Consider the following 16,252-nt stretch of genomic DNA (forward strand, 5'->3'; position numbering starts at 1 on the left):
GGGGGGTCACCTGCCCCTGAATTTTCACCCGAGGGCCCCCCTCGTGGGGGTGCTCCACGGTTTCTCAGGGCCAGGGAATTGGCAGAACCCCCCCCCCCCCCCAGGCCGAATGGCACTGCGGAGCCGTGGATCGACTTAAAATTGCACGGCCACGGCGAACTACTGAGAACCGCGTTGAGGGAACACCCAGGGCACACGCGGATCGGCAGGCAGGAGGGGGGCGGGGCGGTACAAGAGGATGCCAGGCACTCGGTTAAACAATGGAGGGGAGGGGCCCTCGCCCTTGCACACCGTGCGGTATAGCGGGCGTCGGAGAGGGGGATAAATCCGATTGGCCAAGGGCGGGAAATCCGAGGCTCCGGATTGGACGAGAGGCCAGCGGGTTCGCGGCGCGTTAGCTTTGAAGTAGGGGGATAAAAGGGACGAAAATGAGAAGCAAGCTCTCTTTTGTGTTCAGGGTTTGCTGGAGTGAGAGATCAAGGAGTCATCGTCCCCTGCTACTCGAACGTCCATGAGACAGGTCTCAGAGCAGCCAGGTCCAGTTCCCAGCCAAAGCCACGTGCAGCCTTGCCTTCCCGCGACTTCCTACACCTCGAGATCGGAGCGTAAGAACGGAGAGGGGAGGTAAGTCCAAGGAGAAAATCCCGTAGGGGGGAGCGAGTAGGGAGAGACCAGGCAAATTGAGTCCTAGGCCGCCGGGAGATAGGTTAGATCAGCACTGCTGGTCCACACTGACACGTGTAGATTAACTCGAATTAAACAATACATCGCCAGTACACATTAAACCGTGTCGTGCTGTCTCTGCGAGTACGGAGGGGGGGGGGGGGGGGGGTGCATGGTGTGGTGAGCCAGTGTGTTGTGGAGTCTTGTGTTTTCGCACGAGCGTGTATTCTGCCCGCATGGGTGCTCTCGTCACTGCGCAGCTTGGGGTTAGCGTGGACGAGAGGGGCACAGCGGCGTATTCACAAGGTGGTTAGTACAGCCATTTAATTCATGCTGCGAGGGGGGAGAAGAGACGAGTGGGGGGTCACAGGAGAACGGGGAAACGGGGGGCAGTCGCCCCAAGAATTCATATTCTTGGATCTTTCGGTAAAGTCACCACATAGAAGGGAAACAATAAAAACCGCGACTTTTTTTCAAATTTTCTTACTGTGGTTTTCACACCTGATGATGAGTACTTGTGTTGCAGTCGAAACGTGAACATTTTATTGTTTTATATTTTTATTATTTTATTGTTTCCCTATCTACGTGGTGACTTTACCGAAAGAAGCAAGAATACAGATGAGATGGTCTTGGACTTCAGGAAGAATACAGCCCCACTCACCCCCATCACCCTGTGCGACTCCCCAGTCAAAGGTGTGGAGTCCTTCCGTTTCCTGGGCACTATTCTCTCCCGGGACCTCAAGTGGGAACTGAACATCAGCTCCCTCACCAAGAGAGCTCAACAGAGGATGTACTTCCTACGGCAGCTGAAGAAATTCAACCTGCCTAAGACAATAATGGTGCACTTCTATACAGAAATTGAATCCATCCTCACCTCCTCCATAACCGTCTGGTACGCTGCTGCCAAGGACAAGAGCAGACTGCAGCGTATCATCCACAGTCCCGTCGCTCCAGAAGGACTCTGACCCAATTCTCCCTCCTGCCCCCCTTATGTCCCCAACGCCCGTTAACCCCCGGGTCATATGACGTCATCCTGAGCATTCAATCAAATCCTCTTGCGGCCATTTTGAGCGCTCTGGCCGTTGTGGGGGGGGGGGGGGGGTCGCGTCATCCCCTTCCCATTGTCTCTGTGCCTGCGTTCTTCGGCGTTGACTCATCGATAATCCCCTTGCCCCCTCCCACTTTAGTCAACTCTTATCTGCCTGGGAGCTTTCCCTTCCCACCCCACTGTTTACCCTGCCGCAGGGTGCTGGCTGAAGTTCCCATCCCCTGCGTGTTGTGAATGCTTCATCGCGGCCGGCCTGTAAAGCTCTACGCCCCCTTTTTGGGGGGGCCACCATGTAATCCGGTCTGGGGGGCTCAGCCAATTTCCTGGTCCGGGGAAACCGTGGAACGTCCCTGCTAGTGGAGTTCTCGGGTGAAAACCCATCGTACCAGGTGATCCCTCCTCGAGACCCTACGGGGGTGCATGTAAGTGTTTAGTGGGGCGTGCATTCATGGGGTGGGTGTGGGGGGGGCACGTGGAGGGGGTAGCGCCGATCGAGCTGCTCCGCTGCGGTGGCACCACACAATCTACCAACCTTCGAGGACCTGCCCACCTCGAGGAGCATGAGGCGAGCGAGGAAGATTTGTGGCCGATTCCTCCCACCCTGGACACTTCTCTGTTCCAGCTACTCAACTCCGACAGAAGGCTGCGGTCCATCAGGACCAAAACCACACGCCACAAAAACAGTTTCTTCCCATTCGCTGCTGGCCTCTTCAACAAGGCCAAGGGCTTACACTGAATTTAACATTTTATCTACAAAATGACACCTTGCCATATTTACACTATGTTACCCTATTTGTATTTTTAGATTGTATCTCATAGCTAATTTATATTCAATATTTATTCAAAATTTTACATACTTTAGCCCCTTAGTGTTAGTTAGACGTTGTACCTTTAGTATAGTTAGACTTGTATACCACTTATTTAAGATTTAAGATTCCTATATGTTGAATGTAAATTCCTTGTCTGTGCGAACTTTCATGGCGAATAAAACCCTTTCTGATTTAAACCCTTTCTGATTAAAGTCATGTAAATAGAAAACAATAATAGAGAAAAAAATGTGTTTATTTTTATTATTTAAATTGTCATTTCATTTAAGTTTTTTCTTTAATGAAACATGTTTTTTAATCTACCTGACTTTACCGAAAGAACTAAGAATATTAATTCCTGCAGTCACAAAAGTTTAAAGTCAAAATAGAATGCACCTCCACTAGGCTCGCCTCAATCTGCGTGGAGGTTTGGCCCCCACACACACACGGTGTGTACACACACACAGTGTACACACACACAGCATGTACGTACACACACAGTGTACACACACAGCATGTACGTACACACAGCATGTACGTACACACAGCATGTACGTACACACAGCATGTACGTACACACAGTGTACACACACACAGTGTACACACACACACACAGTGTACACACACAGTGTACACACACACACACACTGTGTGTGTGTGCGTACACACACACACACAGTGTACAACACACACACAGTTGTTGCTGAGCTCACACACCCAAGGGGTCTCTGATCAAGGGAGGGAGCAATGGAAAATTAATTTAAATCAACTTAAACTGAAACCCCGCTCTGTGACGTCATCACTCAGCATTACCTCATCGGCGTGAAACGCCAGGGGGAGGTGTACCTCGCTAGTGACGTCATGTCACCAAGGTACTCACAACACCCCGTCCACCGCACCCTTGAGCGTGGCGTCACCTCTGCCTGGGTCACTTCCCTTATCTGTTCAAGTAGAATCCTTATTTGGGCAAAGCTACTCCGAGGGACTGGCGACTCATTAACATAATATATTCATGAAAGCCGTCGCGAAATTATTGCGACGAGCTCGGCACCCACGCCCATCCCCCTACGTATGGGCCTGGCTCATTAACATAATTTATTTAAGTTACAGAGCCGCTCATTGTGGGAGGGGAGTGTTTTGTACCCTGCAAGTGACGTCATGTCAACTCCTGCTGCTGTATGACGTCACGAAATAACAGGAAGCTGCTGCTCCGCCGTGCACTGAAATCCGAGGTGAGAAATTCTCATCGCGGTTGTGGTTGTGGTGGTTGTTGTGGTGGTGGTTGTTGTTTACCGAGGTAGAGCCTCGCTCTCTCTCTCGTAGGGATGTCAATTGAGTAGCAGCGAGCATGGAAGCGATGTCCAGGTTGAAACTTTACAACGCGGGGCCTAGCCACGCGGGGCCTTGCCTCCTGCCCTCGCCTGATCGCGTTTGCTTCAATTCTCTCGCTTAAGTTTAATTTGTCTTCACTCAGCTCGCCACTTTGTCACTTTGTTTTACTTGTTGTGGTGGTTGTTGTGGTTGTGGTGGTTGTTGTGGTGGTTGTTGTGTTGGTGGTTGTGGTGATGGTTGTGGTGGTTGTTGTGGTGGTGGTTGTGGTGGTGGTTGTTGTGGTGGTGGTTGTTGTGGTGGTGGTGGCTGTGGTGGTTGTTGTAGTGGTGGTTTTGGTGGTGGTTGTGGTGTTTGTTGTGGTTGTTGTGGTGTTTGTTGTTGTGGTGGTTGTTGTGGTGGTTGTTGTGGTGGTGGTTGTTGTGGTGGTGGTTGTTGTGGTGGTGGGTGTTGTGGTGGTGGTTGTTGTGGTGATGGTTGTGGTGGTTGTTGTTGTGATGGTTGTGGTGGTGTTTGCTGTAGTGGTGGTGGTTGTGGTGATGGTTGTTGTGGTTGTTGTGGTGGTGGTTGTGGTGATGGTTGTTGTGGTTGTTGTGGTGGTTGTTGTGGTGGTGGTGGTTGTTGTGGTTATTGTGGTGGTTATGGTGGTGGTTGTGGTGGTTGTTGTGGTGGTTGTTGTGGTTTTGGTGGTGGTGGTTGTGGTGGTGGTTGTTGTGGTGGTAGTCCTGGTGATTGTGGTTGTGGTGGTGGCTGTGGTGGTTGTTGTGGTGGTTGTTGTGGTGGTTGTGATTGTGGGGATTGTGGTTGTGGTGGTGACTGTGGTGGTGGTTGTTGTGGTGATAGTTGTGGTGGTGATTGTTGTGGTAGTGGTTGTTGTGGTGGTAGTTCTGGTGATTGTGGTTGTGGTGGTGGTTGTTGTGGTAGTGTTTGTTGTGGTAGTGGTTGTTGTGGTAGTGGTTGTTGTGGTGGTTGTGGGGGTGGTTGTTGTGGTGGTTGTGGTGGTGGTGGTGGTGGTTGTGGTGGTGGTTGTTGTGGTGGTTGTTGTGTTGGTGGTTGTGGTGGTGGTTGTGGTGGTTGTTGTGGTGGTGGTTGTGGTCGTGGTTGTTGTGGTGGTTGTTGTGGTGGTGGTTGTTGTGGTGGTGGTTGTTGTGGTGGTTGTTGTGGTGGTGGTTGTTGTGGTGGTTGTGGTGGTGTTTGCTGTAGTGGTGGTGGTTGTGGTGGTTGTGGTGATGGTTGTTGTGGTTGCTGTGGTGTTTGTTGTTGTGTTGGTGGTTGTGGTGGTGGTTGTTGTGGTGGTGGTTGTTGTGGTGGTTGTGATTGTGGGGATTGTGGTTGTGGTGGTGACTGTGGTGGTGGTTGTTGTGGTGATAGTTGTGGTGGTGATTGTTGTGGTAGTGGTTGTTGTGGTGGTAGTTCTGGTGATTGTGGTTGTGGTGGTGGTTGTTGTGGTAGTGTTTGTTGTGGTAGTGGTTGTTGTGGTAGTGGTTGTTGTGGTGGTTGTGGGGGTGGTTGTTGTGGTGGTTGTGGTGGTGGTGGTTGTGGTGGTGGTTGTTGTGGTGGTTGTTGTGTTGGTGGTTGTGGTGGTGGTTGTGGTGGTGGTTGTGGTGGTTGTTGTGGTGGTGGTTGTGGTCGTGGTTGTTGTGGTGGTTGTTGTGGTGGTGGTTGTTGTGGTGGTGGTTGTTGTGGTGGTTGTTGTGGTGGTGGTTGTTGTGGTGGTTGTGGTGGTGTTTGCTGTAGTGGTGGTGGTTGTGGTGGTTGTGGTGATGGTTGTTGTGGTTGCTGTGGTGTTTGTTGTTGTGTTGGTGGTTGTGGTGGTGGTTGTTGTGGTTATTGTGGTGGTTATGGTGGTGGTTGTGGTGGTTGTTGTGGTGGTTGTTGTGGTTGTGGTTTTGGTGGTGGTTGTGGTGGTGGTTGTTGTGGTGGTAGTTCTGGTGATTGTGGTTGTGGTGGTGGCTGTGGTGGTTGTTGTGGTGGTTGTGATTGTTTGGGTTGTGGTTGTGGTGGTTGCTGTGGTGGTGGTTGTTGTGGTGATAGTTGTGGTGGTGATTGGTGTGGTAGTGGTTGTGGTGGTAGTTCTGGTGATTGTGGTTGTGGTGGTGGTTGTTGTGGTAGTGTTTGTTGTGGTAGTGGTTGTTGTGGTAGTGGTTGTTGTGGTGGTTGTGGGGGTGGTTGTTGTGGTGGTTGTGGTGGTGGTGGTGGTGGTTGTGGTGGTGGTTGTTGTGGTGGTTGTTGTGTTGGTGGTTGTGGTGGTGGTTGTGGTGGTTGTTGTGGTGGTGGTTGTGGTCGTGGTTGTTGTGGTGGTTGTTGTGGTGGTGGTTGTTGTGGTGGTGGTTGTTGTGGTGGTTGTTGTGGTGGTGGTTGTTGTGGTGGTTGTGGTGGTGTTTGCTGTAGTGGTGGTGGTTGTGGTGGTTGTGGTGATGGTTGTTGTGGTTGCTGTGGTGTTTGTTGTTGTGTTGGTGGTTGTGGTGGTGGTTGTTGTGGTGGTGGTTGTTGTGGTGGTTGTGATTGTGGGGATTGTGGTTGTGGTGGTGACTGTGGTGGTGGTTGTTGTGGTGATAGTTGTGGTGGTGATTGTTGTGGTAGTGGTTGTTGTGGTGGTAGTTCTGGTGATTGTGGTTGTGGTGGTGGTTGTTGTGGTAGTGTTTGTTGTGGTAGTGGTTGTTGTGGTAGTGGTTGTTGTGGTGGTTGTGGGGGTGGTTGTTGTGGTGGTTGTGGTGGTGGTGGTGGTGGTTGTGGTGGTGGTTGTTGTGGTGGTTGTTGTGTTGGTGGTTGTGGTGGTGGTTGTGGTGGTTGTTGTGGTGGTGGTCGTGGTTGTTGTGGTGGTTGTTGTGGTGGTGGTTGTTGTGGTGGTGGTTGTTGTGGTGGTTGTTGTGGTGGTTGTGGTGGTGTTTGCTGTAGTGGTGGTGGTTGTGGTGGTTGTGGTGATGGTTGTTGTGGTTGCTGTGGTGTTTGTTGTTGTGTTGGTGGTTGTGGTGGTGGTTGTTGTGGTGGTGGTTGTTGTGGTTATTGTGGTGGTTATGGTGGTGGTTGTGGTGGTTGTTGTGGTGGTTGTTGTGGTTGTGGTTTTGGTGGTGGTTGTGGTGGTGGTTGTTGTGGTGGTAGTTCTGGTGATTGTGGTTGTGGTGGTGGCTGTGGTGGTTGTTGTGGTGGTTGTGATTGTTTGGGTTGTGGTTGTGGTGGTTGCTGTGGTGGTGGTTGTTGTGGTGATAGTTGTGGTGGTGATTGGTGTGGTAGTGGTTGTGGTGGTAGTTCTGGTGATTGTGGTTGTGGTGGTGGTTGTTGTGGTAGTGGTTGTTGTGGTGGTGGTTGTTGTGGTAGTGGTTGTGTGGGTGGTGGTTGTTGTGGTGGTTGTGGTTGTGGGGGTTCTGGTTGTGGTGGTGGCTGTGGTGGTGGTTGTTGTGGTGATAGTTGTGGTGGTGATTGTTGTGGTAGTGGTTGTTGTGCTAGTGGTTGTGGTGGTTGTGGTTGCTGTGGTGGTTGTTGTGGTGGTTGTTGTTGTGGTTGTTGTTGTGGTGGTTGTTGTGGTGGTGGTTGTTGTGGTGGTGGTTGATGTGGTGGTGGTTGTTGTGTTGGTGGTGGTTGTGTTGGTGGTGGTGGTTGTAGTGGTGGTGGTGGTTGTTGTGGTGGTGGTTGTGGTGGTGGTTGTTGTTTATCGAGGTAGAGCCTCGCTGTCTCTCTCGTAGGGATGTCAATTGAGTAGCAGCAAGCATGGAAGCGATGTCCAGGTTGGAACTTTACAGTGCGGGGCCTAGCCACCCGGGGTCTTGCCTCCTGCCCTCGCCTGATCGCGTTTGCTTCAATTCTATCGCTTAAGTTTAATTTGTCTTCACTCGGCTCGCCACTTTGTCACTTTGTTTTACTTTTAAATATTCATGCAGTTTTTATGTCATTTTTTTTTTTACCAGGCCAAGCCCGCTTGAGCTGCTGTGCTGCTTTTGTTTTTAGAAGCGACCTGCTGACATCACAAGGTGAGGCTCGTCAACAGCATGGCGGTGTTCACTCTAGATGCGTGGCGGTGTTCACTCTAGACGTGTGGCGGTGTTCACTCTAGACGCGTGGCGGTGTTCACCCTAGACGCGTGGTGGTGTTCACACTCTACATGTGGAGGGGAACCCCGGGTATCGGGAAGGAAATCCAGGCAACCACGGGAAGAGAGATAGAGACACGCAACTTCGGCTGTATTGATTGATCCTCAATGAATTTGCTTGGTGGAGTGAGGAAGCATTAATTCTGAGCAGGTGAACGTGGCCAGGCGTGGGTCTGGACACACCATCACCTGTGTAGCATGCCAGTCCGTGACAGTGGTGGAGCCAGTGGGGGTGGGGTGGCACGTGCCCCCCCAACAGTCCGATCGAAATCCCTAATTTCGATTGGATCATTGGGGTTTATTAGTAACTAGCTTCACTACCCGGCTTCGCCCGGAACTTGGATTCTTGTCTTGGATATATTTCATATTACCTTATATTTCACTGAAAAACCCTTAAATGTTGATGCTTGCAAGAAGGAAAAAAGCCAAAACAAATCAAGTTACCTAAATCGGTTGTTTTCACTCAAGGAAATTTAACCTTAATCCACTTCTACGCAAGGTCGATTTTCGCCACTCTGGAATGAATGACGTGGCGAGCTGAAAATAGTCGCGTTCACTTAGAAATTCCAAACAGCATAAGCTGTGAAAATTTCATGACACCAAAGCTCAGCGTTGGAGAGGTTTTGCTGCTTCACACAAACAAACAGATATAATTTTCTGCTTCATATTTAAGATAGCCGTTCTACCCGTTCTTCGCACGGATATGTATTGAAACTCCGAGAAACCAATGGCTTCATCGGCCAGGAGCGACGCGCCACCTAAAATCTCCCGGCACGCTGTGAACAGCTCTAAGCATTTCAGAGCGCTTAACTCAGGTGTGTTGCGGGTTGACGTAACAAACTTCATGGTCATACAAAATACAAAAATATATTTTTATAATAAAGTATTAAAGCTTTCGTGACTGCATAAAATTACTCATTTTTTTTTCGGTAAAGTCACGTATGTAGAAATACAATAAAATTATATTTAAACAAAAAAACAAAAAACAATCACGACGTTTCGATCACAATGCAAGCGATCTTCATCAGGTGTCAAGAACAAATCACGGAGGTAAATACAACAAAAAGATGAGAGACGAGAATTCAACAAACCTGAAAAAACATGTGAAGCACATCCAGTCAGGCCAACAACACAGACACTTCCTAGCGGACCACGAATTTCAGAAGAGTGTTAAATTTCGTGTTCAACCTTTGGATTGCAAATACCAGCATAGATAGAATAAAAAATACGAGGTACAAGGTCAGTAGAAATACATATACATGTCCACCAAGAGGTAAGGGGGGAGGAAAGACGGACAGGGAGGCAGAGAGAGAGGGGGGGGGGGGCGGAGGGATGAACAGAAGGTTAAATAGGAAATACAGTTGGAGGGGGGGAGGGGCCAGAGCGAGAGCGGCAGCTCAAACACGCACATCTTACACATACAAAACGGCAGCTCAAAAAAGGACCACCTCTTGTAGATACAAAACGGCAGCTCAAAAAATGACCACCTCTTGTAAATACAAAATGTCAGCTCAAAAAAGGGCACATCTTACACGTAATTACAACGGTAACTTCCCCGTAGAAGTGTGATAATAAAGTATTAAAGCTTTCGTGACTGCATAAAATTACTCATTGTTTTTTTGTAAAGTTACGTATGTAGAACCTCATAATTTTCATTCTATCTATGCTGGTATGTGCAATCCAAAGGTTGAATACGAAATTTAACACTCTCCTGAAATTCGTGGTCCGCCAGGAAGTGTCTAACTGTGTTGTTGGCCTGACTGGATGTGCTTCACATAATGTTTTTCAGGTTTGTTGAATTCTCGTCTCTCATCTTTTTGTTGTATTTACCTCCGTGATTTGTTCTTGAAACCTGATGAAGATCTCTTGCGTTGTGATCGAAACGTCGTGATTGTTTTTTTGTTTTAATATAATTTTATTGTATTTCTACATACGTGACTTTACCGAAAAAACCAATGAGTAATTTTATGCAGTCACGAAAGCTTTAATACTTTATTATCACACTTCTACGGGGAAGTTACCGTTGTACTTATGTGTAAGATGTGCCCTTTTTTGAGCTGCCGTTTTGGATTTACAAGAGGTGGTCCTTTTTTGAGCTTCCATTTTGTATTTACAAGAGGTGGTCCTTTTTTGAGCTGCCGTTTTGTATGTGTAAGATGTGCGTGTTTAAGCTGCCGCTCTCGCTCTGGCCCCTCTCCCCCTCCAACCGTATTTCCTATTTAAGCTTCTGTTCATCCCTCCGCACCTCCCCCTCTCTCTCTCTCTGCCTCCCTGTCCGTCTTTCCTCCCTCCTTATATTTTCATACTTTGTTCATTGCGTACAGTACGGAACCTACCCACATGCCAAATTTCAAGTGTGTAGCATGTTGGGAAGTATGCTAAACACTTTCGAACAGACACACATATCCACACATTTCCCTTTTATATATAGATAAATCAGCATTTTGCGACCCCCACTGCCACCGTGTGGCATATTATTACGTGCCAGGGACTCTATGAGAGGACAACAGTCCGAGTCCAAAATTGGCAATAAGTCACGGCAAAGCTGTTACAAGCGACTCACAGAATTGTGCGCAGTTGCGTATACAGTACACGACTTCCCTGATGGCAAACACCTTCAGCGAGCGTGATGCCTATCATACGCGTCAAATAAAAAGCAAGGGACATGTCCTTACTAACTAACAACTCCTTACAACTCCTTACTAACAACTCCTTACTAACAACTCCTTGCTTACTAACAACTCCTTACATACTAACAACTTACTTACTAACAACTCCTTACTTACTAACAACTCCTATCATTTTTCATTGCTGAAGGGGTTGCCCCATCTTCCTGAAAATCCTGGCTCCACCTCTGAGTGTGTGACAGGGTCAAGTTTGTATTTTGCAGTAAAGTCTATTAACTCTATTGAGCACGGAGGTTATATCAAAACAGTTTATTTTTTATTTCCTCTGGAACTTTTTGTAAGAATGGAGTCAGGAAGTTATCACAGCACATGTGCAGTTGAAGTCAGAACTGTTCATCCCAGCATTCAAGGACATCTGTGCCTGGCTTCACACCTCTAAGTTGTGATTGAACATTAATTTATGCATTTCTGCATAACACAAACAGTATTATTTTCAACACCCTTTGGTATGTCAGCTGAATTTAGCTTTCATAAATATTCCTTTTGAAGCCAGATAGCCGAAATTGTGTGCTCGGAGTTTTGGGTTAACATTCATTTTGAAGATACGAGGGCTTCCAGGCATGTTTATGACATTCGCCCTCTCGTTGTGTGCCATAACAGCCCGTGTGATGAATTTGGGACACTTTTTCACTATATCATAAATATATGAATAAGTATAGACATGTAAGTCACCTTTGACTGTGTATATGCATTCCTCTGTGCATCAATACTGACATGTAGATGGTGTGGATATTCTTTTTTTTCTGTCTGCAGCTGTCGCTTCCTCTGCAGAATTTGTCTGATGGAGCAAAGGCACTCAGCGCAGCTCGGTGCAAAAAGGCATCAATGCAACCGGCGTGCAAACAGCACGGATAGTACTGAACATTTGACACGGCACCAGATAACTCACACAGGAGAGAAACCCTTCAAGTGCAGTGTGTGTGGGAAGGCATTTTCACAGTCATCTGCTCTTGTAGCACACCAGAGAACACACACGGGAAATAAACCCTTCAAGTGCAGTGTGTGTGGGAAGGCGTTCACACAGTCATCTACTCTTGTAACACACCAGAGAACTCACACAGGAGAGAAACCCTTCAAGTGCAGTGTGTGTGGGAAGGCGTTTTCAGATTTATCTCCTCTTGTAACACACCAGAGAACACACACGGGAGAGAAACCCTTCAAGTGCAGTGTGTGTGGGAAGGCGTTTGCACGTTCATCTACTCTTGTAGAACACCAGAGAACACACACGGGAGAGAAACCCTTCAAGTGCAGTGTGTGTGGGAAGGCGTTTGCACATTCATCACATCTTCAAGTACACCAGAGAACTCACACGGGAGAGAAACCCTTCAAGTGCAGTGTGTGTGGGAAGGCGTTTTCAGATTCATCTGCTCTTGTAAAACACCAGAGAACACACACAGGAGAGAAACCCTTCAAGTGCAGTGTGTGTGGGAAGGCGTTTGCACATTCATCTACTCTTATAAAACACCAGAGTACACACACAGGAGAGAAACCCTTCAAGTGCAGTGTGTGTGGGAAGGCGTTTGCACATTCATCTACTCTTAAAAAACACCAGAGAACACACACAGGAGAGAAACCCTTCAAGTGCAGTGTGTGTGGGACGGCGTTTGCACTTTCATCAAATCTTCATGTACACCAGAGAACACACATGGGAGAGAAACCCTTCAAGTGCAGTGTGTGTGGGAAGGCGTTTGCACAGTCACCACATCTTCAAAAACACAGAACTCGCAAGCATCAGAAGACCCACAAGGAGTGGAGTCTGAAATCAGCTTGTGGAAGTCAAAGTGGCGCAATGAGCCCATCCCTCATGAAACAAGAACCGGAAGAAAATCCAAGCTTGGACACTTTTAAAGGTATAGAGGTGAAATATGAACAAGTGATGGTGAAGAGCGAAGAAGTGAAGGTAAAATGTGAAGATGATTCAACTCCAAAGTCGGACCGACACATTAATGGAGGAAACGTGAAGCAGGAGGAGAATTCTGACTGTGAGGCAGAGCGAGGCAATTCTCAGCAGTTTGTGGAAGTGGAGGTGTGGGTGGACTTCCTCCGAGACAATACGAAGTCAATTGGAGACCCGTTAGATGTGTAAGCTTGAGACGATGTCGCTCCAATAGATGCACCTTTGTCACAGGCCTTTAATGACAACAATAAAGTTGAACACTCAATTCCTAGGTTCAACCTGCAGGGTAAGAGCAGCCAGTCTTTGTGGACCTGTGGGTTGGGTAGATCTCTAACCAGAAGCGAGAGCCAATAAGCTCCCAAGCGTTGACTATGTTTTCAATTGCAATTATATGGTGCTTGCTTAATCACCTCTGGCAATTTGGAGTTTTGTATCGTATCTCGTCTCAAACACTCGTAGAGCACCCCCAAATAGCATTTGCCCCTGTGTGGCACAAGGTGGTGGCCCTGCACCGGCCTGGATGTGGACAAGAGCCTGTCAGTAGGGGGTGATGGTTGATGTGGGATCTTGGTTGTGTAGTTTGTAGGTAATGTTTAGAATTTGATACATTTTGACGCAGACGCCAGCATGCAATGGTCAACTCGTTTTGGTGCAATAGCATGTTGTACATACACTGTTAAGCAGACGGTGCATATTTTTTTAAAATAGCTTCTTGTTAATACGATGTAACCTTACTCATTGGTTTTTTCGGTAAAGTGACGTATGTAGAAATACAATAAAATTATATTAAATACAAAACAATCACGACGTTTAGATCACAACACAAGCGATCTTCACCAGGTGTCAAGGACAAACCATGGCAAGAACAAATCATGGAGGTAAAAAAGATGAGAGACGAGAATTTAACAAACCTAAAAAACATGTGAAGCACAACCAGCCAGGCCAACAACACAGACACTTCCTGGCGGACCACGAATTTCAGAAGAGTGTTAAATTTCGTGTTCAACTTCTGTATTGCACAAACCAGCATAGACAGAGTGAAAATACGAGGTACATGGTCAGTAGGAAAGACGGAGAGGCAAAGAGAGAGAGGTGAACAGAAGCTTAAATAGGAAATAAGGTTGGGGGGGGGGGGAGCAAAAGGAGAGTGGCAGCTCATCTTGCGGCAGCTCAAAACAGCACATCTTGCATATACACTGAAGCGGGGGGGGGGGGGGGGGAACAGGCTTGGGGTGCACCTGTAATTCAATTTTGTTCATATGCCTGTCAATAATTTAGAATGAATACTTGTCTGATTGTGTACGTACATGTAACATTGTGTAAAAGGGTCAAACATTGAATAAGTGATGTTAGGACAGTGTGTGTTTTGGAAGTAACCTGTACAGATAAGTCAGGTGAGACTCATTGTTCTTGTGATACAGGTCAAATGGTATTTTATGTTTCAGGAAGCTTCTCCCTCTGGAGCAACTCATTGTCTTTGAAATAGGGAGCACACTCGGATCATTCATCAGTTACAAGGCATACCACTCAAAAGTTACACGTAGAGGAGATACATTCTCTACAACACGAATTATAATTTTGTATTACGTGTTGATGTAGATTTTCTCGAATTAGGACAAGAAATGGTCCTTGCTGATTAACGTCTGGATGTTCACAACCATGGCTTGAAGCAAGCCAGATCGCCTGCGGTGCCCCTCACAACCATTTACGGCCTGGGGCCAGGAAAGTCACGAAAAAAATTGCACATGAACGACGCCTCCACGCAAGCTCCCGATGCTCCGTTTTGAAGTTTTAAAATGAAACAACTTTGAATTGTATTATTTTGAATTAGATAATTGTATTTCTTCATTAAAAGCTTATTAATTGAAAACTATATTTCGTGTGAATTTTCTCGCGTCATTAAGTAGATGGCTTTGCCGGTGGTTTGGTTCGATGCGAACTTTCACCTGGTTGGGATCGCGGGATCCAGATGAGGTGACGCAGAGCTGGCCGTGCGAGGAGACCGCCGTCCACAAATTGATTCCAATGCGATCGAACGTCTGTCCCTGCGCCTCCGTCGTTCATGCAGGGGACGCGTAGGTTCGCAGCGCCCCCTGCATGAATATGACGGAATGTGCAGCGTTAGTCACGAAGTTGTGCGTAAGCGCCACAACAAGGCGCTGTCAGCTGACCTGCCACCACGTTCACGGGTCAACAGGGGGCAGCCGAGAGAGAGTGAGGTGTGTACGGGTCGACCAAAGTAAACCCCCGCCCCCCCTCCCCCCGTGACCCGAGAATAACATCCCTGACCCCCCACCCGTCTCTAAGGCCCCTTAAGATAAGACCTTCCAGAAGGTTCTGGGAGGGGGGGTTGGTGGTTCAGGAGGGGAGGGGTGACCCCGACCTGGGGTTAAAAGCCCGGCCCCCTGGACCGGCCGGGCAGTGTTCACCAACTCAAGCCTGAAGACATCCGAAGACCTGAAGAGTGGACCAGCACCCAGGGACCCTCAACCGAGGCTCTTGTTAGAGCCGGGTTGTAGCGGACCAGAGGTGAGCTCCCGTAGCCTGTCTGGGACGGGTCGTCCAGTCTTCCTTTAACGCCGGGCTAAGGGACCTGTGGGTAGCAGAGCCCGGAGTGTGCAGGCTGCCATAGAAGGGAGGCTGTCACTCCCGGAGGCTATCGGGTGGAAGGGGCCGTACCCCTTCGTGCTACAGTAGTGTGAAGAGCCGAGTTCGAGTTATAATAAACGCGTTGCCTCAACCAGACGTCTCCGTGTGGTTAGTTAAGTACACAACGCTTATATAAAAGAGAATAGCCAGTGCGTTTTCAAAGTACCTTCTTTTTAGAGAAATAAATTTTGCGTGAGCCCACCGCATTAAAACAATGCTCAGCTGAGCAGGGCGAGCCACACGGAGTGGGGGGGGGGGGGTCACCTTATCTTTGTCACGTGCCGTAGCTCACGTGACTTCTGCCGCAACAATGTCTGGATGTTTTCACCTGAGGACGACCGCTCGTGTTGCGATCGAAACGTCGTGATTTATTTTTTATTGATTTTTTCTACCTACGTGACTTCACCGAAAGAACCAAAGAGTATGAAAGACGTCTTGTCTGCTGATCTTGTTCATATCCGTATACATCGATATCCCACATTGCTTACACGTACACACCACACGCAATGAAGTAAATAGAAACTGGAACGACTTACTTCCAGGGATGGGCAAAGATGGAGGAATCTCAATGGAGCGAGTTAAGTGTGTTCGATTGAACATCTCTCTATCCGTCTGTGTCTCTGTTCCCCTCTTTGTGTCTCTCTCGCTGACTGTGTCTCTGTCGTCTCTGTATCTTTCTGTCTTCCTCTTGTCTGTTTCTGTCCACCTCTCTATTGTCAGTCTCTGTGTGTGTCTCTATCAGCGTCTTTCCAACCGTATTCAACTACTGTCAGTAGCAACATGCGCCCATTCAACTTTCATGGCCCACGACTACACGCAACTCAAACTTGCTCTGACTCTCTGTGTGTACGTTGAACTTATTTTGCACCATACGTAGCCAACCATGCTATCTGTGGGTCCCTGTGAGTCTCTGTGTGTATCTGGAACTTCTTTTGCACCGTACGTAGCCGAACCTGCACAGGAGGAGCGTCTGGTATCTGTGGAGCTGTGGGCTGGGTACATCTGTCAGCAGGAGCGAGAGACAATGAAGCTCTCAAGCATTCACTACGTTACCAACATCATATTTGCACTCATAAGTCGCTTGCC

The 16,252-nt window shown here is 48.1% G+C and overlaps 1 protein-coding gene across 2 annotated transcripts in view; it reads left to right on the top strand.

Annotated features, from left to right (window-relative positions):
• Positions 1 to 14,387, top strand: part of LOC142906846 (uncharacterized) — a 57,004-nt gene extending 42,617 nt beyond the window's left edge. The window contains exons 1-3 of one of the 2 annotated variants that reach the window (XM_076055506.1): positions 3,621 to 3,749; positions 7,752 to 7,814; positions 11,374 to 14,387. In XM_076055506.1, the coding sequence (XP_075911621.1) occupies positions 11,402 to 12,706 (1,305 nt within the window). In that variant the 5' untranslated portion in view covers positions 3,621 to 3,749; positions 7,752 to 7,814; positions 11,374 to 11,401 and the 3' untranslated portion in view covers positions 12,707 to 14,387. Of the gene's footprint in view, positions 1 to 3,620; positions 3,750 to 7,751; positions 7,815 to 11,373 lie in introns of those variants that run through there. The other variant, XM_076055507.1, reaches the window with a different exon arrangement.
• Positions 14,388 to 16,252: the final 1,865 nt, after the last annotated feature.

This window comes from Petromyzon marinus, chromosome 71 (genome assembly GCF_048934315.1).
Source record: "Petromyzon marinus isolate PM22_M1 ecotype Great Lakes invasive population chromosome 71, UKy_Petmar_22M1.pri1.0, whole genome shotgun sequence".
Lineage (NCBI taxonomy): Eukaryota > Metazoa > Chordata > Hyperoartia > Petromyzontiformes > Petromyzontidae > Petromyzon > Petromyzon marinus.